Genomic DNA, 24551 nt, shown 5'->3' on the forward strand with positions numbered 1-24551 from the left:
TGAATAATTATATGTTGGATTGAATTCTACTACAGGCCTTCTGTTCCCTGTAGCCCCAGCAAGGAGTTTCTCACTTGGTGGATGCTCAGTAGCTGAATGAACGAATGAACGAATGAACAAATGAATGAATGAAGACCTGGAGCTCCAGGGCCAGAAGTTTAAAGCTCAAGCCAAAAATCCCAGTGAAATCTCAAACTTCCCCTTTGAAAATTCAGTAGGTACTTTTTTGGAGGGTGTGGAGGTGGGGCTGGTGTGGGCAACCTTGGGGCTATACGTGCTACTGCCAGAGAAGACCCAGTTTAGACCAGGAGGGAAGCCAGGGATGTGGGTGGGGGAGAAATCCCATATGAGCCCAGACTGAGCCTTGGGAGTGGCCTGATGCTAGCTTCAAATCTGGGTGGGGTAGTTGTGAGGGACTAGCACTGCCGGTCCAGGCCCCTCTGCAACCCAGAGCTGGCTCCCCAGCCTTGGTGTTCCATTTTGGAGTGGCAGGGTTTGAAAAGGTTTGAAAGAGTTTTGAGAGGCTAGGGTATGGTGGTGATGATGCTGGGAGAAGCATGCAGAGCAAAAGGCCAGGAGTGTACTGATTCCTTCCTCCCTTTCTCCTTTCTTCCTTCCCTTCCACTTTCCTTCCTTTTGCCATCTATCCATCTATCCATCCACCCACCCAACCACCCATCCATTCATCCAAATATTCATTCATCCATCCATCCATCCATCCATCCATCCATCCATCCATCCATCCATCCATCCATCCATCCATCCATCCATCCATCCATCCATCCATCCATCCTTCTAACCATTTCTCCAATGGCTATTTGTGGTTGAAGCTCTTTGAAGTTTCGCTCAAGCCTTTTTCAGACATATTATACATTTTCTATTAACCCTTCTCAGGTACTTGGTGTTCTCATAGAACTGGCTTAATTGTTCTTCCCTGAACTCGACATTCCAACTTCTACCTCCCATCTCCTCCTTGATCTCCTCCTTGGTCTCCTTCCTGTGCTTCTTCACTCAGGCTGGGTTCTTAGGCCTGGTTTTCTCTCCCTCCTGAGTTTCCTTCACATCTCCCTGGGGTACCACCTCCTTAGGGTGTGCCTTTCCTAAAGACCTATGGAATAGAGTAGGTTTAAACCTAAATCCTGGGGTGAAATCCAGTCAGTCTGCCTTACACAAATAATAATTCCACTATAGCATATGTATGTGTCTGTGATATTGATGTTATGAAAAAGGGTCTTCTTACTTGGAAAGGGTGGTTACCAATGGTCTAAGGAAGGAGCCACATATGGCATTGGAATTGGATGACCTGAGCAGGGGTCAGAACCAGGAATTTCCCACCTGGGATAAGCATCACAAACTGTCCCCAAGGCACAGGAAAGGGATAATAGGGCACATTCCTAAATAGGGGGATAGAGAAATGGTCCTGGCCACCAGGTGGAGACACTACTGGAGAAGATGGGGGGGCCTGGCAGCTCCTGGCAGCTTTCTATTTAAATTTAAATTTTTTTTTTTTTGGTCGGGGCAATGAGGGTTAAGTGACTTGCCCAGGGTCACACAGCTAGTAAGTGTCAAGTGTCTGAGGCCGGATTTGAACTCAGGTACTCCTGACTCCAGGGCCGGTGCTTTATCCACTGCGCCACCTAGCTGCCCCAGCTTTCTATTTTAACTGTGTTGACTAACTAGTGAATTCCTTCAGGGCAGAGACTTTGTGCCTACCACAGTGCCTGGTACACAGCAGGTGTTTACTAAATGCTGATCCAATGGAATTGGGTTGTTTCTCTGCTGTTGAAGGACTGATTACAAAGAGCTGTCGGTACTCTCCAGATTTGAAGCACTGGGTAAAGTTCTTAGCAGCCGACCTGAGTCCTAGGTACAACTCAAGACCCTAGCCGTGACCCTGAGCCAGCAGCTCTCTGAGACTTGGTTTCTTTACCTGCCAAGAGATTATAATAATGCTTTGGAGTCCTACATTGCAGGGAGGTGGTGGCACAGCAGACCTTGTGTGCGAATGTGTGCTTTCTGGGGCTATGATTGTTGTTTGCAAAACACCTTCCTCCATGCCCTTTGTTCCTTTTCTCAAAGTCGTCTGGGTGTGACAGGGAGATATGGGAGAGAGCAATTAGAGAGTGGGCAGCTGCCCGAAGATCTCCTTGAGCTGTAAACAACAATTAATAAAGGACCCAGAGTGGGACTTTGGGGTGGGACATCCCCCACCCACTGTGCCCGAGATGCCCTGCTGCTTCTCATAGAATGATGGCCCTGGAAGGGGCCTCGGGGACCATCTTGTGGTCCTTTTATTTGGTCCAAGGTTCTACCCACTATACCGCACTGCCTCCTCTTTCCAAATGCCTCAGGATCCCCTTAGGATCCCAATGCCTTATTGCCCTCTGGTGTAAGACCACAGGACTCAGGGACCTTAGGGAATATACTAACCCCTTCTTTGGCACAGAAAGGTTAAGTACTTTGCCCAAGGCCATAAATTAATCATAATAACAGACACCACATAACACTTAAAAAGTCTGCAAAGCACTTTATATTCGTTGTCATCGCAGTCCTTAAAAGAATCTATAAGGTCGGAAATGGGTGTTATCCCCATTTCACAGATGAGAAAATCGAAGCCCAGAGAGGTTAATAGGTATTGTCCCCATTTTGCAGATGAGGTAATTGAGGTAAAGTGTCTTGCCCATGGCCATGAGGTGAAGTAACAGAGATAGTCTTAAACCTAGGTCTTCCAGACTCTAGATTCTGCCCTTTTTTTTATTATTAGGCTGAGAGTCTGGTCCTCTGATTGACAGTGGGGTGTCCTGTCCATCATTCCAAGGGCTCTGCAGAAGGAGAGCTGGGTTTGAATCTCAACACTGCCACTCAGCACATAGCTGACCATCTCCAAGCCTCTGTAAAATGTGGGATTTGCTTTGAACTCCATGATGCTGGACTTTATTTCTTCTTCGGTCAGGCAGAGGAATTTGTTTAGGGTGGTTGGGTGGTCCTCCTAAAGCCTGTCCTATGATCCTTTCAAGTCATCTCAGCCAACTCCCCTCCTGTGAAACAGCTGCCCTCCTGCGGAGCCTCAGTTTCCCCATTTGGGAAATGGCCTACTTCAACATAACACTTCGCCATCTGCGGCATCACGTGGAGTGATTCAGGGAAGTGCCCTGAGCTGCCAGCAATGGTGATATCATGTAAAAACAGTGTTGACCTAAGTATTCAAGTTACTTTCTTGTGTACCTGGGCCCAGACATCTGGGCAGTGAGCCCAGTTCATAAAACCAGAGAATAAAGGCCCTGGCCTTTGGGGGAGGGGGAGAGGAGGGGAGTGTGGTTTCAAGTGCCACATTTACTTGTCTTCCCTAGACAAGAGGAATTCCCAGACAGGAGACAGATGAGATTAGCGAGGGGGCACATTCCCAGGAAGCCTCAGTGGACTAAATTGGTCTCCTGACCATTGAGCGGCGGCTGGGACACTTGTCCATCTGTATCCTTTTTCTACCCCAAACTGTCAGGATTTCTGCAGATGAAGTAGAAGAGTCCCATGCCCAGAAGAAACCGGAGGGGGGGGGAGAGGTAGTCAGCTGGCCCTTGGCACCTTTACAGGTGACAGGGCTGGCGCCCCAAACAATTCCTGCCCCAGATGGGGCACAGGGGCTCAGGGAAGATGCCCAGGGAAAGAGGTCCTGCCACCTTTAGCCAGCAGTGAGGCTTATCTCTCTGGCTAGGCAGTGGAAGGACGTTTAGGGAGAATCCCAGGAGAAGGCCATTGCCCCCTTTCTTAGGCAAGGGGACTTGCCTTCTCACCTCGGGGGCCCCCCACCCCAGGATGTGCACTGTGGCTGGGGAGGAGAGAGGGCCCAGAGAGAAATGCTGGATGTTTTGCCTCCTCTTCTCCCCGTGGGAACCCAAGGCTGTGGGAGGTGGGGGAGGGGTTGATGCCCAGGGAAGGAGGTCCTGTCTTTAGTCCCTGTCACCCCACTCCCCAACTCGTGGACGTGCTTGGGGGTCGAGGGGGCGGTCGTGCCGTTTTTGCCCCGGCTCTCCTCTCTTCCTGCCTCGATGGGGACCTGAGACTGTGTATAGGGGACGTGGGGGAGGGTTGCTGCCCAAGGAAAGAGGTTCTGCCTCCTGTTCCTGCCATCTTCACCCAGCAACCAACCCTGTGCCCTCCCACCTCCTCCGGTCACCCCCATCCCCACCCCCACCTGCGGATGTGTCTGAGGATGGGAGGTTCTGCCACCTTTACCCAGGTTCCCACCTCTTCCTGCCCCCATGGGGACTTGTGGCTGGGCACTGGAGTGGGGGAGGGGTTGTTGCCCAGGGAAAGAGGTCCTGCCTCCAGTCCCTGCCACCTTCCCCCAGCAACCAACCCCGTCCCCTCCCACCTCCTCGCTCGCCCCCCTCCTCGGGGACCTGTGGCTGCGCACTGGAGGGAGGGGGAGGGGGCCTGGGAGAGGGGCTAGCCAATGAGAGCCAGCCCTGGCGGTGGCCCGATCGCTGCTCCGACATCTCTTTGGCCAGCGCGGGCGCTGGGCGGGGCTTCCTGGCAGCCCCCGGTCCGGGCTGGCTCCCGTCTCCAGGAGCTCGGGGCAGATTTGCCGCAGCTCCATTCATGTGAATCGCTTGCTCAGGTTGCAACATTTGTTACTTTTCTGAACGTCCAGGGGCCGGCTGCGGGCGGGGCGGGGCCGGGCGGGGCGAGTCTTGGAAAGAAAGCCCGGGGATTTGGGGTCAGCCCCCTGCCGAGCTAAAAGAGCGGGCGGGGGAGGGGGAAATGGAGGGAATTAGAAAAGAATGAGAAGGAACCAGGGACTGGGCCCTTTCGTTGAGAAATGAGGGGCCTGGAGCTCTCTGCTTTCCAGGATCTGGCGAATGAATTGGGGTGCTTAGCCCGAAGGAGAGAAGGGGGTGAGGCATGGTGGGTGCCTGGCTCCGGGGGGCAGGCGTAGGAGCGATATATACCCTGGTAGGACTTGGTGGCTGCCTATCATCACCGACGGTGCCACTCAGGAGCCGAGGTCGGTTCATTGCAGGGATCCTCGACGCTCCCTGAAGGAGTCGGTGTTCTGTTGAGTTCTAGGGAGGCACAACAGGTGCTGTCTGGACTAGATGCCTAGTCGGGGATCCCCCTGCCTGGAGAACCCGACTCTAAGAGTGGTCAGATGCTCTGTAGGTGTAACTGCCGCTGGTGCCTTTCCTAGTATACCCGTAGTTTCTCTTTAGATGAAGATGGGGGCCTGGCCCACTCACCCACCTACTAAGCTTCTGGGAGGGATTTTGCCTCCTTTTTCTTTTTTTGTGGGATGAAGGTTGTGACTTGCCCAGGGTCACACAGCTAGTAAATGTCAAGTGTCTGAGGCCGTATTTGAACTCAGGTCCTCCTGAATCTAGGGCTGGTGCTCTATCCACTGCACCACTTAGCTGCCCCTTCCCCCTGGTTCTTCAGAGACTGCCTTCCAAAAAAGAACATCCCTACCCATCATCTGGGCAGAAAGGGCCTAAAAGATATTTTTAAGGCATTCAGGAGGCTACAGAGTGACTGCCCCTCTGTCCTGTAACTGCTAGGTTAGTGTAGTTCCCATTATTAGTAATCAGACCAGGAAGGCTGAGGAAATCAGGCCTGTTGTATAAAATGGACATTCGGGATATTGGTCAGCCCTGGGTGGGCTTGGTAAGGTGACCTCAATGGGAGGGGTGGGGCAGGATGACTTCTTTTGGGGGTTGCACATTTAATACCCAAAGATTCCACTCAGTGTGGCACGGGGGCATTTTGCGCTCTGGCCCTGGGCATATGGGTGCATTTACAGGTGCCAGCTTTCAGGGGTTCTCTGACGATGCTCTTGTCCAGCTGGCTCCTGAACACTCAATCCTTCCATGTTCTCAAGGCCCTGACACACTTTCTTTGCAGGCGCAGAGATGGGTGGACTGTGCAAGTCTTTGTATCTCCTGGGGGCCTGATCACAAAGCCCTGAGCTCAGTACACACCAAAACACACTTTGGTCTCTCACATTATAAACATTTATTTATAGATGTACAATTTCATAATTCTAATTCAGCCTCTGTGGTGATCCTGCAGGATCTCTGCTTTATTGCACCGTGCTTATATCATCCATGGATAGCGACTCGGAGGAATCACTGGGTGGGGGGTGGCGGGGCTGTGTCACTCAGGTGAGTGGGTGCACTCTGCAGGCCCGAGGCTGCTCTCAAGTTCCCTTCCACTGAGATCTCTCCTGGTGGAGGGTGGTGGGCGCAGAGTCATCAGTTTAGAACAGCTGGTATATTTCCCTCTGGACCCCCTCCTTACCCCCCTCGTTTTGTTGTTGTTTTTTAAATTAAGAAAAAAAGGCCAAACAAACTCAAGGAGAGGATCAGCTCCTGGCAGCAGAGGAGAAGTAAGGCTTAGGAGGAACCGGGCTTAGTGACACTTTGCCAAAGGAAGATCCAATTCCAGGGCAGCTAGGCTGATTTCAAAAGGCTGGGTATAAACTTTGGGAATAAATAAAACCTCCCTCCCTACCCCGGCAGCAACGGCTGTTTTGAGAAAAATCCTCCTTCATAAAGTGAAGATAAGAAAACCATTCTGGTTCAGCAGAATATCTTTAGTCCAAAGTGGAAGAACGACCCAGTGGGCCACACAGCCTGGGTGAGTTCGGTTTGCTTGGAAGTTGTCCTGGGTCGACTGGTCGGTGAGGTGGCCGCTGTGTCCAGGCCCCTTGGGACTGGCAGGGGCTCTGGGGCAGCCTTCTTGCTTTCCCAGGTGCAGGATCTCTGAACCCTGGAGGCCGGGGAGCTGTGCCCTGAGGGCACCTACAGGGCAGCAGCCCACTCAGCGACTAGGAGGTTCAGCAGGAGGAAGAGGAGGTGAGGGACAGCCACCTTCCCTCTCAGTAAGTGCATTCCGAACTCGGCCAGGCTTTCTTTACCCGGCTCTGGTCAGTACAGACTCCCCTGGACAGGGTGCCAGACTTCTGTGGTGCAAAGCTATGTTGGGAAGGGGGACCCCTGAGGTGCAGCATTGGGGGGGGGGTTCAAGGTTGGGACAGGGAAACTGATCGGCTTCTCCATCAAATTTGAACACTGACGAGGATCGCAGGAGGGGGAGCTGAACCCTGGGAGGAGGCCATGCTCCCTCAGAGCTGGTGAATCCCAGGATCATGTTCTCCCTCCTTTCCCCAGCACAGTCTGAAGCCCTGCAGCCTCAGACCAAGTCGTCTAGAGACTTCGATTCTGTCCTCGTTCTCTCTGCCCTTGGAAAGCAGCCCCAGAGCCTTGGGCCAGGGAAACATCGAGGGAAAGCAAATGGGCAGAAGATCCCTGTGCTGGCAGCTGGGGTTAATCTCTCCATTCTAGAGAAGGCTGCCTCCTGAAAATAGGCCCGTCTCTAAAATGCAAGAGCAACGCGCCAAATAATTTAACCCGATCCCTGCATAGTTAAAAGTATACCATTTATAGAACCTGGTCTACATGCCTGGCTGATGGAACGCAGCTAGGCATGTACACACACACACACACACACACACACACACACACACACACACACACACACGCGCGCGCACACACACACACACACGCACGCGCACACACCCCACTATAAATTAAATCCTATATATTTTCCCGACTCCTCCTCCTCTATAAATTTGTTCCTAGCCAGCATCTCCCGGTGGGAAGGCTTCCAGTGAGAGGTGAGCAGTAGCCTCTGAGAGATGAGGAAGAAGGGCTGTCCCAGCCTCCTCCTCCTCCTCCCTCCTCACACACATTTGCTGCAAGTTTGAAATCCTACTTTCGTTGCCATGGCTGCGGTTTCCTAGGAGAGAACTGAGTGCAGAACCTCGGTCGGTCGGTGTTGGGAAGAAGAGAGAAGCTCAGTGGCTGGTCTTCCCTGTCCTAAGAGCTTTCTGGGTTTATTGGGTGAGAGAGAGGGCAGTTGTGCATTGCTCATCCTCCAATTCCACTTTAATTTAAGGTTTTGGCTCCTTAAATATAATGTCCATCACCTTGGCTCAGTGCACTTCACCGAAAATTCTCCAGGTATTTCATAGTCTGAGGACGAAAGTGGTCATTGTGTTAGCCTGACAACCACACAAAGCAGCCAGCCTGTATGGCGTGTTCATTCTCTCTCACACTCACACACACACTCACACACACATACACACACACACAGCTGAGCTCCTACCACCCCCATGGCTAATTCTACACAGGGGCTGCCTGTCGGGAGGGGAGGGGAGGTGCCCAGCCCCTGGCCGGGGCTGCCAGCCCCCCCACTCCTCTGTGGCCAGCTGCTGCTGCCCCTGGAGCCCTAGAAAGCAGACAGAGGTGGAGGTAGCGGCGGCCTGGCCGCAGGCTGGGGTGGGAGGCTTGGTTTGGGGGTTTCCTTTCTCCCTCACAGGCTGCACTGAATCTGACCCTGAACTTGTGACATTCTGTTCCTTCCCTCAGACCGCAGCTCCGGAGGAACAGCCAGGGCTGAGGATGCTTGAGTGATGTTGGTACTTGCTGTACTGGCTGAGGTGCCAGGTGTGTTAGGAGTTACAAAGACAGCCCCGCCCACCCACCTGGCGCTACGGGCCAGACCCAGAGAAGCCTCCTCCCTCCCAATCCCCTCAGCTGCCGGCCTGCCTGCCCGCCCTCTCCTGGGCACTGAGCTTCCTGCTTTGCCCGTAGGCTTTCTTAGGAGAAAGGTCTCTTGCCGGGATGGGGAAAGGAAGGGAAAGAGCCGTGCCCGGCTCCATCTGCTCAGCATTCTTCCAAAGCCTCTCCCAGTCAGCCTGGGCTGTCCAAGCCCTAGGCCAGAGCCCCAGTTATCACTGGTGCCCTCCTGTAAACCCCCCCCCCCCCGCCCAACTCAGGGGGTATTTGGAGAGGGGAGAGGCAGGGAAGGCCAATGTCCCACTGGAAGGGTGGCAGGTGCCAGGGCACATGGGTTAGAAGAAGGCAAACAGAAATGAACCAGCTGGTGCCTATGGAGAAGAGGCCTCCAGTTTCCTGAGCTCGGCTCCTGAACACCAGGAAGCCCCTGGCCCAGGCATCCACAGGGGCAAATGCTTCAGAACGAGTCGCCTGTGACCAGAGCCAGTGGTCAGCTTTGGTCCTCAGTCACCCTGAGACTGGCATTCACTTTTGGGCAGATCCCTGGGCCTGACTCTGAATAAGGAGGGATGGGGGTCATTGGGACTTTTCCTCAGGGGTTCACCAGGTGCCCGCTCCTGGTCAGCTTCTGGTGCTACTGCTCCCGGGGCCTCCCCTCCAGCTCCCCTCCCACCCCCACCCCACTCCCTGCTTTGGTTCCCACAGGCCCTGGCCTGTTGCCCTGGCTCTGGAGAGTATAGTCCCCCCCTTCCCCATGGATGCCTAAAGTACAAGTTCCAGTCATCAACCAAACCCCAGGGGGTGGCTTCAGCTCATACTTGGACCTCAGCAGGGCGGTCCGGCGTCGACTATCCGTGCAGAGAGGCCTGCACCTCTGACAATCGGCTACAGCTTGGGGTGCCCATCCTCTGTGCTTTGTGATACAGACCCGTATCTCCAAAGTAACGGGCCCGATAGAGTAAATTTTCCTCTGCAAAGGAGAACAGATATTAGAGCAGCCCCCGAGTCCAAAGCACGGTGGCCCGCTCCCTTCCTAGGTCTGTGATTTGGAGGGATGGGGTGGGGGCTGGGGTCAGAACAGGCGAAGCCAGAACGGAATCATCTGTGGGATCCAATGGAGCTTCCTGCAGGAGGCCACAGCTAAGGGGATACCCTGGTCAGGAGAGCCCCTGAAGAAGGGAGGGCAGACAGCCTGTGCCACCACATTTAAAGGTGATTTGGAGGCAGTGGGAGAGGCACTGCTGTCACAGGCATCCATTTCTTCCCTTGGAGCTGACATGCATAGTCAGGGTCACTGAGGGGCCTGCAGACTCCAGGGGAGTCAGGGGAAGGAGGAGGGGTTAGGGTTAGGGCATCGTCCCCGATGCCCGGCTCCATACACTCAGCCTCTGTAATGAAGGGCCATGGGCAGGCATTGAAAGGACTCGAATCCTTTCCCAGGTCCTGAACGAGGCCACCCCCCCCGCCCCCCCGCCCCCCCCCCCCCCCCGCCCCCCCCCTCACTCTGTTGCTTTTCTTTCCAGCAGTTATTCCGGAGGTTGGCAACATAATCATCCTCCACGTTCCGTTCTACCGTCTTTAAGCTGGAACCAGTGAACTCTTCCCCAAAGTTATCGGAGACATAGTACGGCACTTTGAGGTGCTCGGTCAGCCGCTTGTGGACGTGCCCCACTGACCTGCCGCAGAGACCAACAGCACAGTATAAGCCAAGCGCAATTCTCAGCTCTGCCAAGGGCAGGTGTTCCTCTCCCTAAAGCCGAACCCCAATCATCCACGTCTTCCCACCCTTAAACCTGACCGAGGGCTTGCTGGCTCAGATGCCTGTGGCTCTTCTTCTGGGTCAGGGAATTGGGGGAAAGGAGCCAGTGGTGGAAGAGAAGCTGGGAGCCTTTGGCTCTGGTCCTGGTTCTGCCGCCATCTTTGTTGGGCAAGTCCCTCGGCTCCGTTATTGATCTGATGAATATTTGTGGGGGAGGGGCTACTGTATGTCCAGAACCATGCAAGGGTTGAGGGTATGGTACACATGTATGTTTGCGGGGCTTTGGTAGGAAGAGAAGTCAGTCGGACAGAGAGGAATTGGAGACAGGTCTGTGACCTCAAGTTGCTTAAAATCATTATCAAAGAACTCTGCAGGACAAAGAAGAGGCCAGCCCAGGTGACCTTTTGCATAATGACTTCCAACAACTCTCAAAATCCCTGGCTCAACAAGAAGCAAAGGAAACCTCTGAACAGAGAGGAAATGTCTGCTGGCAGGGCCGCTGCCATACTTGCATTCTGATGCAGAATGTCGGCTCTCCCCAGCAGAGAAGGGCTAAGTATCTCCAGGACAGAAATGAAGACTTTGGGAAGCACCAGAGTGGGCCAAATGAGGCTCTCTCACCCCCCGGGCAGCAGGGAGGGCTCTCAGTCGGTCGCAGGTTTCCCCAAACCTCATTTAATGAAAATCAAATGAGCACTTTCTACAGAGGTACTGCAGAGAAAGAAGGGATTCCCTTGATGCTTCGCCCAGGTTCCTGCGCTACATTCCAGAACCTACTCCAGTGGCCATGGGCGGGGGATTCCTAATCCAGGAGAAACTGACCCTGGTCTCTAGACCATGAGGAGAACAAACACATGCAGGAGAGAGGAAAACTGCTGGTTTGGGAGGAGGAATGAGCTGGCTGCTGAGCCTGAGACCTTCACATCCCAACTGCCACGATTCCCACGGTCCCCCAGACACAAGAGAGTTGGAAAATCCTGGCTACTAACGGTCTTTGGCTGAGACTGTAGGGTGGGCTGGAGACCATCATTTGGCTGAGTGCAGAGACAATGATCAGGATGAGGATGGGCATCAGCTGGACAAACAGTCCTAGGCCACCCTTGGAGGAAGAGACACACAGTCAGTCTTGAATCCAAGTTAGAAGTTGGCTGGATACCCGATGCCCACGGGGAGCAACCCCATATGGGGATCTCTGGCTGTGGCCAGGGAGAGAACCAACAGCCTCCTCCCCTTACTTCTGGAGCCCTGGCACATGGGAGGTGCTTGCCAATTGACAGGAAGGTGGGAGAGGGATGAGAGGCATGTATCACTTGACCACTGGACCAGGGAGACTAGAAGCAGGGGTTGGTAGATGTGAACCACCAGTGGCCACTCCAGGAATAGGCCCTGAAACCTCTAGCACACTCAGCACTGCCTTGGAAGAGGCGTGGAGTGGAGTGGAGTACGTCTCCCTCTAGCGTTCAGATGCCAGCACTGCTGGCAGGAGCCACCGGCAGCACCCCAGGGGGAGGGGCTTGGGATGTGGGTGGGCAGGGAGGCCTTGAATGCAGCCCCCTCTTCTCTCCTCTCTGCTCGTGCTCCCCTCACCCAGGTTTTACTCACATCACCCTGGTTCTCGCGGCGGTCAGGCCTTTGGTGATAGGTGTACCGCATTCGTCCATTGCTATAGACGTGGATGTTACCTGGGGGCCAGAGGGAGACTGGTCAGGCCCAAGGCTGAGGAGGGAAGGGAGGGCAGGCCCATGGGGAGGGGGAGGGGGCCTTACTGGAAGGAAAGCCACCGCCAAAGAACATGTTGAAGAGGTCCTCAGGAGAGATGTCGGCTTCAAAGCCCCGGTGGAAGTCCCCGTGGCCTTGGCCCTGCCGGGCAGCCTGGCTCTTCTCGTCCCCAAACTGGTCATACTGCTTCCTCTTTTCAGGGTTGCTCAGCACGGCGTAGGCAGTACCGATGGCTGCAAAGGAGAGAAGCATCAGGGTCTGCCGCCAGGTACAAAAAGAGATTTGAAATGGGAACAGAAAAGCAGCGTGGCAGTCCAAACTTTGTTGAAGAGGTGCCCTGAGGAAGCTGGATGGGGGTGGGGGTGGAGAGCCTGGCCGGCACCCTAGTTCAGCAGGAAAGTAATGTACATAGGGCTACTGAGATGCAGCAGGCCGACCAGCTTCTGTTGTTGCAGCCTCTGGTGAGGAAATCAATTGGGGAATGGCTAATGGTACACGAATATAATGGAATACTATCATGCTGTAAGAAAGGATAAGCAGATGGATTTCAGAAAAACCTGGAAAGACTTACATGAATTGATACTGAGTGAAATGAGCAGAACCAAGAGAACATTATACACAGTATCAACAACATTGTGTGATGATCAGCTGTGATAGACTTAGCTCTTCTCAGCAATACAATGGTCCAAGACAATACCAAAAGACTCAGTGGGAAATGCTCTCCCCATTCAGAAAAAGAACTATGGAATCTGAATGCAGAGTGAAGCAGACTATTTTCACTTTTGTTGTTGCTTTTGGTGGTGGTGGTGGTGGTGGTTGTTTATTCTTTCTTGCATTTCTTTTTTCCTTTTGTTCTGACTCCTCTCTCTCTCTTTTTTTTTTTTTGCAGGGCAATGGGGGTTAAGTGACTTGCCCAGGGTCACACAGCTAGTAAGTGTCAAGTGTCTGAGGCTGGATTTGAACTCAGGTCCTCCTGAATCAAAGGCCAGTGCTTTATCCACTGCCCCACCTAGCTGCCCCCCCCCCCCATTAGTCATGTTGTAAGAGAAGAGCCTCAGACACTTGACACTTACTAGCTGTGTGACCCTGGGCAAGTCACTTAACCCTCACTGCCCTAAAAAAAAGGAAAAAAAATAACAACATGACTAATGTGGAATTAGGATTAACATGATTATAATGTATAACCTCTATCAGATTGCTTGCTGGCTTTGGGAAGGGGGAGGGAAGGGAGTGTGGGAGAAAAATTTGGAACTCAAAAACAATCTACATGTAGTTGGAAAACAATTTTAAATTAAATTAAATGTAAAAAAAGAAAAAAGAAATGTGCTCCAGAACTTGGCAGGTGTGGGTCAAATCAGATGGCAGGTCTACTCTGAGGGACCACAAAGGGCCGCCATCCCTGGAGAAATGGCGACAGGGCCAAAATGACAAACTTGAGCTGAGGAGATGGCTGCTAAGGCGTCAGCGAGAGATAGCAGTGATGGAGAAACATCAAAAAAACGATGGCCTTGGTCTGGCACATTCCGCTTTCCCCCTCGGGGACCTGGGCACTAGACACTATCTGAATATTCCAGAGGACCAAGCAATTCAGTGGCCATCAGTAAAGGGCGCTTTGCCCGAGCCCCATAACTGCGGGTGAGCCTTCGGCTCAAGGGATTGCTGAGATTAGAGGCAATGTAGGGGCCAAACCTGTCCTGGAAGAGGGAGGAGTGGACAGCTGAGGTGGTCCTAGGCAATAGCCCCTCCACCATGCCCGAGAGGTCAGGGGGCTTTGGATGATAAGGAGGTGGGAGAGAATCACCTTTTCTCTCTGCGTTCATTATGCAGCTAATGTCGTCCAAACCAGTGATTTCATCGGGTAGGGAGATTCTAGTGAGGAGACTCCCTCTCCCCGGGCTGACTGGCCAGCTTCTACAGTTTAAAGCCTTAGAGAGCTGCCTAGTCGTCCAACTCTAAGGCCAGCCCTCTCCCCAGGGGAGGCCCACTGTCTCTCTCAGCAGGGCTAAACACTTTATACCCCTTGGAACCGTTCAAGGTCTGGCAGTGGGCTCTCCACCGGGCCCCGGGCAGACGTCTCTTTGGAAGGGGCTAGAATCGAGTGGTTTGGCTGGTGCCTTTTCAGCGGCTCCTCTTAAGTGCCATTTCTTCACCATCCCCGCTTAACCCCTTGCTGTCTGGATTCCATCTCTCTCTATTAAAAGCGCTCTAAGGTGACCCAGTGACCTAATAAACTAGTTAAATGACCCTTTCCCTCAGTTCTCCTCTTCCTGGCCGCTTCTATTACCATCAGCCAGTCCTCTGCTCCTTCTCTAACTGTTCCCTAACTGTCTTTTACCCCAACCCTTAGGGCATGGTGCTACTCCAGGCTCTGCCCTTGGTCATCTTCTCTTCCTCTCTATTTCTTCCACCTTATTTACTTCCATTGGCTTTTGAATCCCAAATCTACATTCCCAGCTCTCTAAGCTCTACACCAGAAGTTCTTAACATCCTTTGTGCAGTTTGGTGGGGCCTATGATCCCTTCTCAATACCCTGTATTAAAATGAATAAAGTAACACTGGATTACAAAGGAAACTAATTATATTGACATAAGTAACATCAAAATATTTTTTAATTTTTTAAAATGGATTTTTATTTCTATTCATTTATTTATTCATTCATTCATTTTTGTTGTATTTTGGTTTGTGGGACAATGAGGGTTAAGTGACTTGCCCAGGGTCACACAGCTATTAAGTGTCAAGTGTCTGAGGCTGGATTTGAACTCAGGTCCTCCTGAACCCAGGGCCAGTGTTTTATCCACTGTACTACCTGGCTGCCCCCAAAATATTTATTAAAAAAACATAGAATGGTTCACAGACCCCAGGTTAGGAATCTCCAATCTAGATCCACATCTCTTTGTAGCTTGAAGATGATGTGGCTTACATGTACCACCATTTACCTGAAAACTTTGGGGTCATCTTTGATCCTTCCTTTCCTCTCTCATTTCTCACACCCGATCAGTTACCAGGCCCCGTTGTTTCACCTTCTCTACCACAGTTACTGTCCTCGTCCTTATCCAGACAGTTTCCATCCCCTGCTCTCTGCCACCTGTCGGCTCTCTGTGGCTAGGCTTGTGTCCCTTATGACACGGTTCTCTTCTCAAAATTCTCCGTGGTCCCCTCTCACCTAGTGGACAGAACTGGACTCGTTGGCCTGACATTCAAGGCCCTCTACAGCCTGGGGCCACACTGCCTGTCCAGGTACATCTCTGGCCTTTCCTCCAGGTGCTTGTTGATCCACTTGTTAAATGAACAATTTGTGCCTTCCCTATGGCTGGGATGTCCTGTAAAACCCAACTCAAATGTCAATTCCTCCAGGAAATTCTCTGTGTTCCTCTCAATTTGGGGGAGAAACCCCACCCTGAAGATTCCCAGAGCTCTGTGCTTGTGCTATCCCCCTCTCCCTTGCATGTGCCTCCTATGGAAATGTGTAACCATAATACAGAGCCAGTAAGGGTTCCTGCCCCTCCAGCCTGAGCTGAGAGGATAGGAAAGGATTCTTGGAGGGGTAACATTCTATCCACCTCCTTCTAGACTAAACCCTGTGAGGGCAGGGCAGGAACTGTGACTTATATAAACTTTGTATCCCTCCCAAAGACCACACATAGTAGGGGTTTCACAGATGTACAATCCAGTTACTGAGTGAGATCCATCAGGGCCAGTGGATAAAAATGCCGCAATCGTCTTAGAAAAATAAGCCCTCACCTTTAAAAGCCTCTGTGGCACCAGGGGCATGGTTCTTGTCCGGGTGAAATTTGAGGGCCAGTTTTCGGTAGGCCTTTTTCAGGTCTTCCTCTGAGGCTTCTCTGCTGACACCCAGGATCTCATAGTAGTCTTTACACTGCTTCACCCTGGAGAAGAGAAGGGAGACAGGCTGTGAAGCTCATCCTTTCCGACACCTCTCCTGGAGAGATGGGTCTGTCACTGAGGGTCCATGGGCCCACCCCAACTCATCTCCATTGCTTTGACATCCTCCTTCACACAAGGAGGAGAAACCATGTTAGGGGAAGGCTCAATTCCAAGGCTGGTGGAATTGTAAAGAAAACCCCCAAACCCCTCCATGTTTGCCTAGCCTGTGCCTTAAAAACCTCAAAGCACAGGCTGAGTGATTGGCTCAGACCTCCCTCAGGGTTCAAAAGGCTATTTTGAGTAGAATTTTAATTTGGAAGGGAATTTTAACCTGGCCCTAGAATTCTGGCCCAGGCTTCTCCAGGCCTCTACCAAACACTGCATTATCAGCAGCACAGATATGTGGAAGGAAATCTGGGGCAGATGTGACAAGGCTGATTAGTGGTGGGGGGTGAGGGGATGCTGTTAACTGGGAGGAAAATGAAGACCTGCCATAGGATGGTCTCTTCTCAGTAATTCTTACTTGTTAATGCTGAGCTAGGCAATAGATTGAGCCTTACAGGCCACCTAATCTACCTCTCATTCCATGGAATAGTAAGATCTCTTACATTCATGGAATCCTTAATTCAAAGAGAACAAAGCATTTTATGTCTGTGATCTTACTTAATCTTCACAACAACCCTACTGTGTAAAGCATGTAAGTATCATTATCCTCAATGGATGGATGAAGAAGACAGGCTCAGAGAGGTTCTAGAATTTGCCCAAGCCACATGAAGGACTGAGATTTGAACTCAGGTCTTCTGACTCCATCCTCCTGCTTCTGCACATTCCCTGCCTCTACCCTAACAGAAGACGACTTACATTGGCTCATACCCTACATATTTTTGGTGGGGAGAGGAAGAAAGTAGGGAAGTGGGGGTGGGAGAAGAGAAGAAAAGAGAGGAGTGGTGAGATTCAGCCTAAACAGGTCCAGGATTAGCCTAGCAGGAGGATGCCTGGGTGAGGCACAAGGGATGTTGGGAGGAGGTGAAGGGGATTTATTGGATTTTAGTCAATATCTGTTATGGGTCACCCCTAATCAGGGACTTATTTGGGCTTAGCTGGGCACTGGGATAGTCATGGAGGGGTTTTTAATGCATGTTCCATGGAGCTACCAAGGATTTTTGAAAAGTGATTATGGCCATACAGTTTTGCAGCTGTTTTACTGGGTCCCATCCTTGGCACCCAACTGGGCATTGGGCATTGAGGCTTTGAGTCAGGAAACAATGCAAGAAGGCTCCTTCACAAGTGTGAAAGCCATTACCCAATGCCATTGGGCTGCCCAGGCATGTTCCCCACCTTTTCACAGCTTCCATCTGGTCCTGCGTGTAGCTTTTCGTGCCCTCTCCACCAGCCTCACCATTGGCAGAAGGGGTTTCTCCCCCACCTGTTTTCCGATGAGAAGTGGCTGTGTCTTTTGGCCTAGCCTGGCCATGAGAAGTCTGTCCATTCTGGGTGAGAGATTCAATCAATGCTGAGCAAAGTAGAGAAAGAAAAAAATGTCAAGATTTTGTGAAAATCCATCTCTTGCAACCTAAAGCTTGCTCTCGTGCAAGGCACGAGGAGCAGTGAGTAATAGGGCGACACACTCAAAAGGTCTAATGCCTCATTCCCACAGGGTGGGCTCCACTCCACTTGACACTGCCTCAGTGCTGAGTTAGGAAGAATAGAAGCTGCCTTCTGCTACCCCTTTGTGGTAGGTCAATGTGTTTTGGGTCTGTTCACTCTCAAACACAAATGCAATTCCATCGTCACGGCTGAATTGATCAAGAGCAATTCCACTCTACCTGGACCAGTTACAAGAGTGACTGGAAGGTTACTGTTATTCCTAAAACCACTTCTCAAACCCCAGAGTCAAACAAGGCTTCTTCCTGATGTGGGTGCCTCTCTCCTTCTTCAAATGTGTTGCCAATAAAGCAATCATTTGTCTCCGGTTTGACAAACCCCAGTCCAAACTCCTTATGGATGCACTTGACCTTCATTATTATGATAATGTGAAACATCAGAAGCACCCCATAAGACTGTTCTGAACAGGCAGTAGACACAGGGAGCTGGGGGGGAGTGGGGGGGGTTGTTCTTGGGCTTCTTGGTTTCCAACACACACATTCTCTCTCTCTCTTCTTGTACGCTTGTAAAATGAGCATAGAAAAATGAAAGAAAAAAAGGCCCAATGGAATATAAAATGTCTTTTCAGGCCTTTCACAGCTGAAAATTCAATTTCTAACTGAAATGTAACAGATAAAAAGGGCTTAAATACATTTCTGCCGCCTTGATCCTACCAAATGAAATGGATGCACCAAGATGGCTGTTGGCACCAAAGGGTTCAACCAAAGCCAATCTGGATACTGGCTGATGCTCCCAGCACCATAATGAAAGCTATTTGTTCTACAACTTTCTGGTCTCTCCATGTGTTTTTCTTCCTTCAAACCTGGTGGGGGTTTTGGTTTTGTTTGCTTTTTTTGCCTCTCTCTTGTTTTTTCTTTTAACTTCTTTCCTGCCTGGATATGGTCCAGGGAGATCAGTGGACAGATGTGTTTAGCTTTCCCTCTGACTCTTTACAGTGGTCTCCTTGTTTCAAACCCTTAGTCACTTCGATCCCAGCTGTGACCTGAAGTTGAGAAACAACCTTCTACATCAATATATGGGCTTTCTGGAGTGGGGTGGGGAGAGAGGGCAGGGAGAGAGAAAAAGCACTGAAAGACTGGCCTGGCGCCCCCTTTAGGGCAGGCTCTTCCATGCGATGTTTGCTCCTAGATCGAATGTGCAGGAGGAGGGAATGCAGAAGAAAGGGCTGTGGTGCTGCTCACAGGAGGCTTGGGGTCTGTGTGGGCATGTGGAACTTAGCAGTGTCAGAGAAGAAAAGGGCCATGCACCCTAAGTTTGGCTCTGGCTTAATAGCACTCGTAACAGCCCCTCGCTGCAGGAGGTCAGAGGGCCCTGTGGCTAACATGGATGGCTGATGGGGAGATCGTGGGGTTTGTGGCTGGATTTGTGGTCCAACCCCATTATTTTACAGATGGGGAAACCGAGGGGCAGAGAGGTGATTCGGACTCTAAGGGGCAGAGCCAGGATGTGCACCGAGGCTCCAGGGCCTCTGACTCTGTTATGCTATATTGCCCACGCCAACTTCTGCTGGCTGAAAGTAGGACCAGCTGAGGGCAGGGGAAGGAGCAGAGGGCACGAGAGCAGAAAGCAGTCCAGCAGTCAGCAAAGCACCTAGTGGGAGCAGCACGCCAGAAAAGGCTGTTTCGTGCTAGGACTCCAGACCAGACGACTAGCTGCTTCCCAAATTCCCTTTTCCATTTTTTTTTTTGTCCATCTTTTGTGCCTAGAACACAACATTCATTTCTGCCTATCAGAATTCTTCATCTTCCTTCATCCGAGGCTCAATTCAAGCACCATCTTTTACTTTACTTCAAGTCTTTGTCATCTCCTCCTGACTTAGGAGAGCACTCGCTCTTATCCAAATTATCTTGTTTTAGCTTTTTCCATGTACCTATTCCATCTCCCCTTTTCCTCCCTCCCCCCTCCCCCCCAGAATACAGGTTCCTGCTTTTCAAGGACAATTTTTTGTTGTATCCCCAGCATCTTCATTCTGGGGTATGACAACCCAGGGACCCAGGGCATCTCTGGGCTGGAAAGAGGGAAACTTTCTGTGTGTCTACCATCACCTCCAGTCTCAGCTTTGAAAACTGAACAGGGGAGCAGCTAGGTGGTGCAGTGGATAGAATACAGGCCCTGGATTCAGGAGGACCTGAGTTCAAATCTGGCCTCAGACACTTAACACTTACTAGCTGTGTGACCCTGGGCGAGTCACTTAACCCTAATTGCCTCACTTAAAAAAAAAAAAAAAACAGGCTGGGAAACTGAACAAGGACTTGCCAAGTGGAGCTCTTCACCTCAAGTACATCATTCCTCTGTGGGGCGACTGCCACTCCAGTCTCAGTAAACGTGACCTGAGTCAGTAGTTGGGAAACACAAATGGATTCACTATAAGTCAGCTCCATCAAGGCTGGGTAGGAGGAGGAAGAGCAGTTAGCTCTTTGAGCTAACTGGACTGGTAGTCAGAAGGGAGAGGTGAAAATGGGAGCAGCTGAACAAGGGTTAGGCCATTAAGTGGGACAGCCCTTGATCTGAGGAAGGGACACCTTTAAAGACCATGCTCTTGACTTTCTCTCAGTTGTAACCCCTAAGTTATGGCCATGGTCCCAACTATTTGTAATAGAAACTGACTTTGTTTTAAGGACAGAGACAGGAAGATAGTTCTCTGCCTTGTGACTTTCCTAGAAGCTGTTAACTGCTCTGTGTCCATGTGTTTAGATGCAGCTTGGGGAAGGCTCCCATCAATGGACTGCCAATAATGCCTCTAGCATGGAATATTTCAGTGTGTGAGCATCCTCACGTGTTGTCAACTATTCTCCCCAGGTAACAAAAGCAGAAGTGTGTAGCAACAGACTTGTTCCCTGTCCTGGCTCAGGTCACGTGCAGCCAGGACTTAAACCCAGGTTTCTTACTTCCAAGTAAATTCTATCTGTGAACATCTCCATTCCATGTAATTCTGTGAACATCTCCATGTAAACTTCTTGAGGGCAGTGCCTTTGCCCGCTCAGGGCTTAGCATAGTCCTGCGCTATCTATCATAAGGGCCTGACACTTGTTGACTGATTATATACCTTTCTTTTGTCTCCCCCTCTCATTTACCCACATTGTCTCCAACCCTCCATTTCTCTGGAAGCATTTTAGGCCAGTGCTCTCATGGATCTATATTTTTAGGGACCAGGTGATAAGGCGATATTATACAAGAGAGTTTGTACCCAAGGATGCTAGAACTTTTTCTGAGCTCATGGCATCTGCTAGGAGTCTTGCACATGCAGAGCACTCCCTGACTCACTTCCTGCATTAAGGACACCCACAGCACGAGCCGGAGCTGTATCTGGTTCCCCAAAACCTAATTCTGGAGGCGAGGATTGCACTGGGTCTTTGGCTCAAGATAGGCACTGATGTTTGGGAAAAGCACGTTTCTTGCTTCCATGGGAGTTGGGGGGGTAAGGGGGAGTGAGGGGCGGAGGTGGAGGAAATATTTAATGTAAGTTTCTTGTGACCAGTGGCAGCAGAATCATGGATCTTAATAGCTGAGGGATAGGTTTTGATTTTTTTTTTCAGCCCACCCTGCTCAAGACACCCACCACCCTCCAACTGACTGATACCTCCACCCTGCCCTTTTACTGGAACCTGTATGAAATGTACTTGTCCTGTGCAACTTCGATAACTGCTGAGCTCCTGCCTGTGATGTTACATGTGGGAAACCAATGGCAAGTGCTTGGAAAAGTTCCAAGTTGTCCCCATAGAACTTCTCTTCTTGCCCATCATTTGGGACCCAGGCGATTCCCTACACCAAACGTGTCGTGTTCATGAAGGAATGGCCAGAGCTGGCATCTGAGCCCTTCCTCCTTCTGTGACGGCCTGAAAGATCCTCTCATCCAATCCAAGCTGTCTCCAGATGGTCACCTTGGACTGTCCCTCCACAGAGCCAGTGGTATCCTAGTCTCTCTAGTGTTCTGCACATATCCCTGTCCCCCTCTTCAGGATCCTCCCTGGAAGCCTTCATTAGTGTAAATGCATCACAAAAAGGCCTCCTGCTTTAAGCAGATATTTCTAACCCTCTGAAAGAGTTACAGTGGACTGGCACCCAGGGGGAAGGGCAGCGGTGAGCCCTGGGTCCTCTGCCTGTTTCCCTATAGGGTTGTCTGACATTTGTTTGTTTTTGTTTTTGTTTTTAGTGAGGCAATTGGGGTTAAGTGACTTGCCCAGGGTCACACAGCTAGTAAGTGTGTGTTAAGTGTCTGAGGCCAGATTTGAACAGGTTGTCTGACATTTTAAAAAAGGGTAAGGAACAAGAGAAAAAAGTCTAATAGGTGAAGGAAGCAGCAAATGAAATGGGGGAGGGGGGTGTCTTGAAGAGAAGCAACAGTGAACTCTGCCCTCTCAAGGCATTTAACCTTCTGGGGCTCATCTGCACTATAAAATGGTGAAAAGTACCTGTTTTGAAAAAAAATGCTGGACTAAGACTTGATAGACTTCTGTAATGAGTGCAAATATTCTTTCATCCATAAAGTTTCCATAGATATTCTTGCGTGCAATATTTCCTAACTCCAGTTTTCTCCGGCCAAGAATTTCCTGCCACAGGTCAACTAGCTCTACGTATACTTTTGCCAATTTGGTGTAAAGCTATAGAAAGGAGAGACTGGGAGCTACAGAGCGGGTGTGGATTACTATCTGTCTGTTCAGTGTAAGCAAATTTAAATCTACTCTGTGATAGTGCCACAGCACATTGAATCTGAGAAAAGACAACTTGTGCGGATGGCTGGACACACACACACACACACACACACACACACACACACACACACACACACACAGAGCATGATGATAGAGCTGCTCTCTGTGGCAGAGTCTCAGAGGCTGGGCCAAGTCAGTGACACCATCCCTGCATCTCTCCTAAGAAGGAAACAGCGAAGAAGCAGCAGCCCCCACAAAAGAAAGGCTACTTTGGGGCCTTCAGTTCTGAGTTTTTGGTCTTTTTCTTTTTTCATTCTCTAGTCACTGGTGCAACACAGGGCACAGAAAAGTATTTCAGAGGATGGCAGCATCGGCCTAGGTCGGGGTTGGGGGTTAACGTTACGTAAGAATCCCTGTAGGCCACGTATTGACTTAGAAAACCACATAATATAATCTATGTTTTACTATATTTTAATTTATTTTGTTAAATATTTCCCAATTACATTTTAATCTGGTTCAGTTCCTTTGTTGGCAGGGCACTTAACAGTGAGGCAATAACATCAAGTCTACTTTTGGAATGATGCACCCATGCATTTCCCATGGAGTTTCCTTGAACTAGTGCCTCTGGGTTTTCAATAAACCGGATTGGGGCAGGCTTCTAAGATGGAGAGCAAGCAAGCACACTAAAGATCACCTAGGACAAGTATGACAAAGAGAGCAAAGTCCAGAAGCCCCAGTCGCTCCCTCTCTGCTGTCAAAGCTTCTTCCCAGACTGCTCATGTGTGAGGGGAGAATTCCTAGACTAAGAGTGGCTTGACCTTTTCCCGGCACAGGTCCCAGGCCTTCTGATGGGGCTATGGATTTCAGGATGTTAAGGCTTACACTAATGGAACAGTCAACTTGGGAATTCTCTACCTGGTACTTCCTTGGAGCTATCATCCAATAATCACTGTGAGTCTTCCCCCTTCACTGAGGCACATACCAAGCCCATCTCATCCTGTACCATTACTTGTCCGTGTCCTCCAGGGAGAATTTATTCTTTCGTGCAGGATGTTGCCCTAGAGGTCTTTTAGCATTTCTTGGGGACTACGGCTGAACAGAAAAATGCGAGCATAGCTGAGGGCAAGGGTCCTAGCCCTGGTTCTACCCCTCTGCTGCCCAAATGTAACCTCTTCCTAGAGTGTCACCAGCTTCCTTCTCCTTCTCCCCCCCCCCTCCCCCCGGGCTCCCAAAGCTGGCTGGCTCCTGGGCCTTGGCTTCCAGCAGGCCAGCAGCCAGGGACGACAGGGGTTGGTTTTAGGCAGTCAGTAAGCATCTACTACGTGCCGCGTGCTAATTCTTGAGAACACAAAGAAAAGCGAAGACAGGTCCTGCTCTCAAGAACCACAGTCTAAAGGGGGAGGGGGGGGAGAGGAAGGGGGAGGCAGACAGCAAGCAAATAGCAGGATCAGCTGGGAGTCTCAGCTGGTAAAAGGGCAGCAGCAGAAGGCTTTGGAGGCCCCGGAGCCCGGCCTTGGGCTTGTCTGCAGGGTGTCAGAACCAAGGGAGCTGAGCTGGGGGCGCACCTTTCCTGAGGCTGGGGCCCGACTCCTCCCACTCCCAAAGATTTCGTTCTATTTCTCTAAACCCTCTCTGTAATTAATCCCTTTCTCAAGCCAGTAACTGGCACCGATCCGCCGCGCTGCCCTCTGGGAAATGTAGTTCGGCTTTACCCCAATGACCCCCCCCCCTCCCCCCCACATCCCATGAAATCCCAGGAAGAAGTGGCCTCACTCCGCAGGAACTTTATGTCCCGAGATGCTCCGCGCGTACAGTCCCAGAGGCTGACCCTTCCCCCTAGTTCCAGTTTTCCAACCGTCGCTAGTCCCGAAGCAGCTGAGTCGGCGGACTACAGCTCCCAGCAGCCTCCTGCACGCGCTAGTGCGCAGGCGCGGCTGGGCCTTGCTGTCCCTGACCCCCTCCCCCAGCCCCTTCAGCCTTTTCTCTCGGTCTGTTCCCCTTCCCTCGCGTCCCTCATCCCTCTCCGCCGTGCCCCGGCCCCTGACTGCCTGCCCTCCCCGTCAGCGGCACCGCGCACTCACCGCGCACCCTCGGCGTCGGGTAAAGCCTCTGTGCCTTCTCCAGGAAGCGCATTGCCCGCTCCGGTTGGCGGTTCTTGATGGCGCTGAGGGCGATGGTGATACAGCGCTCGGCTTCATCTTTATTGGATTCCATGGCGGAACCAGGGCGCGAGGCAGGGAAGCGGACAGAGGCCGCTGGGGAGGGCGGATTTCGCCAGCGACCGGCGCGCAGTGAAGG

The 24551-nt window shown here is 51.3% G+C and overlaps 1 protein-coding gene across 1 annotated transcript; it reads right to left on the minus strand.

Annotated features, from left to right (window-relative positions):
- Positions 1 to 5987: 5987 nt before the first annotated feature.
- Positions 5988 to 24551, minus strand: DNAJB12 (DnaJ heat shock protein family (Hsp40) member B12). The gene is made up of 9 exons (XM_043987837.1): positions 24335 to 24551; positions 17275 to 17449; positions 15793 to 15938; positions 12099 to 12284; positions 11935 to 12014; positions 11322 to 11431; positions 10077 to 10249; positions 9392 to 9543; positions 5988 to 8027 (listed from the first exon to the last, which is right to left on the minus strand). The coding sequence occupies exons 1-8, from the start codon at positions 24465 to 24467 to the stop codon at positions 9422 to 9424; spliced, it is 1125 nt and encodes a 374-aa protein (XP_043843772.1). The 5' UTR covers positions 24468 to 24551; the 3' UTR covers positions 5988 to 8027; positions 9392 to 9421.

This window comes from Dromiciops gliroides, chromosome 2, assembly GCF_019393635.1.
Source record: "Dromiciops gliroides isolate mDroGli1 chromosome 2, mDroGli1.pri, whole genome shotgun sequence".
Taxonomy (NCBI): Eukaryota; Metazoa; Chordata; class Mammalia; order Microbiotheria; family Microbiotheriidae; genus Dromiciops; species Dromiciops gliroides.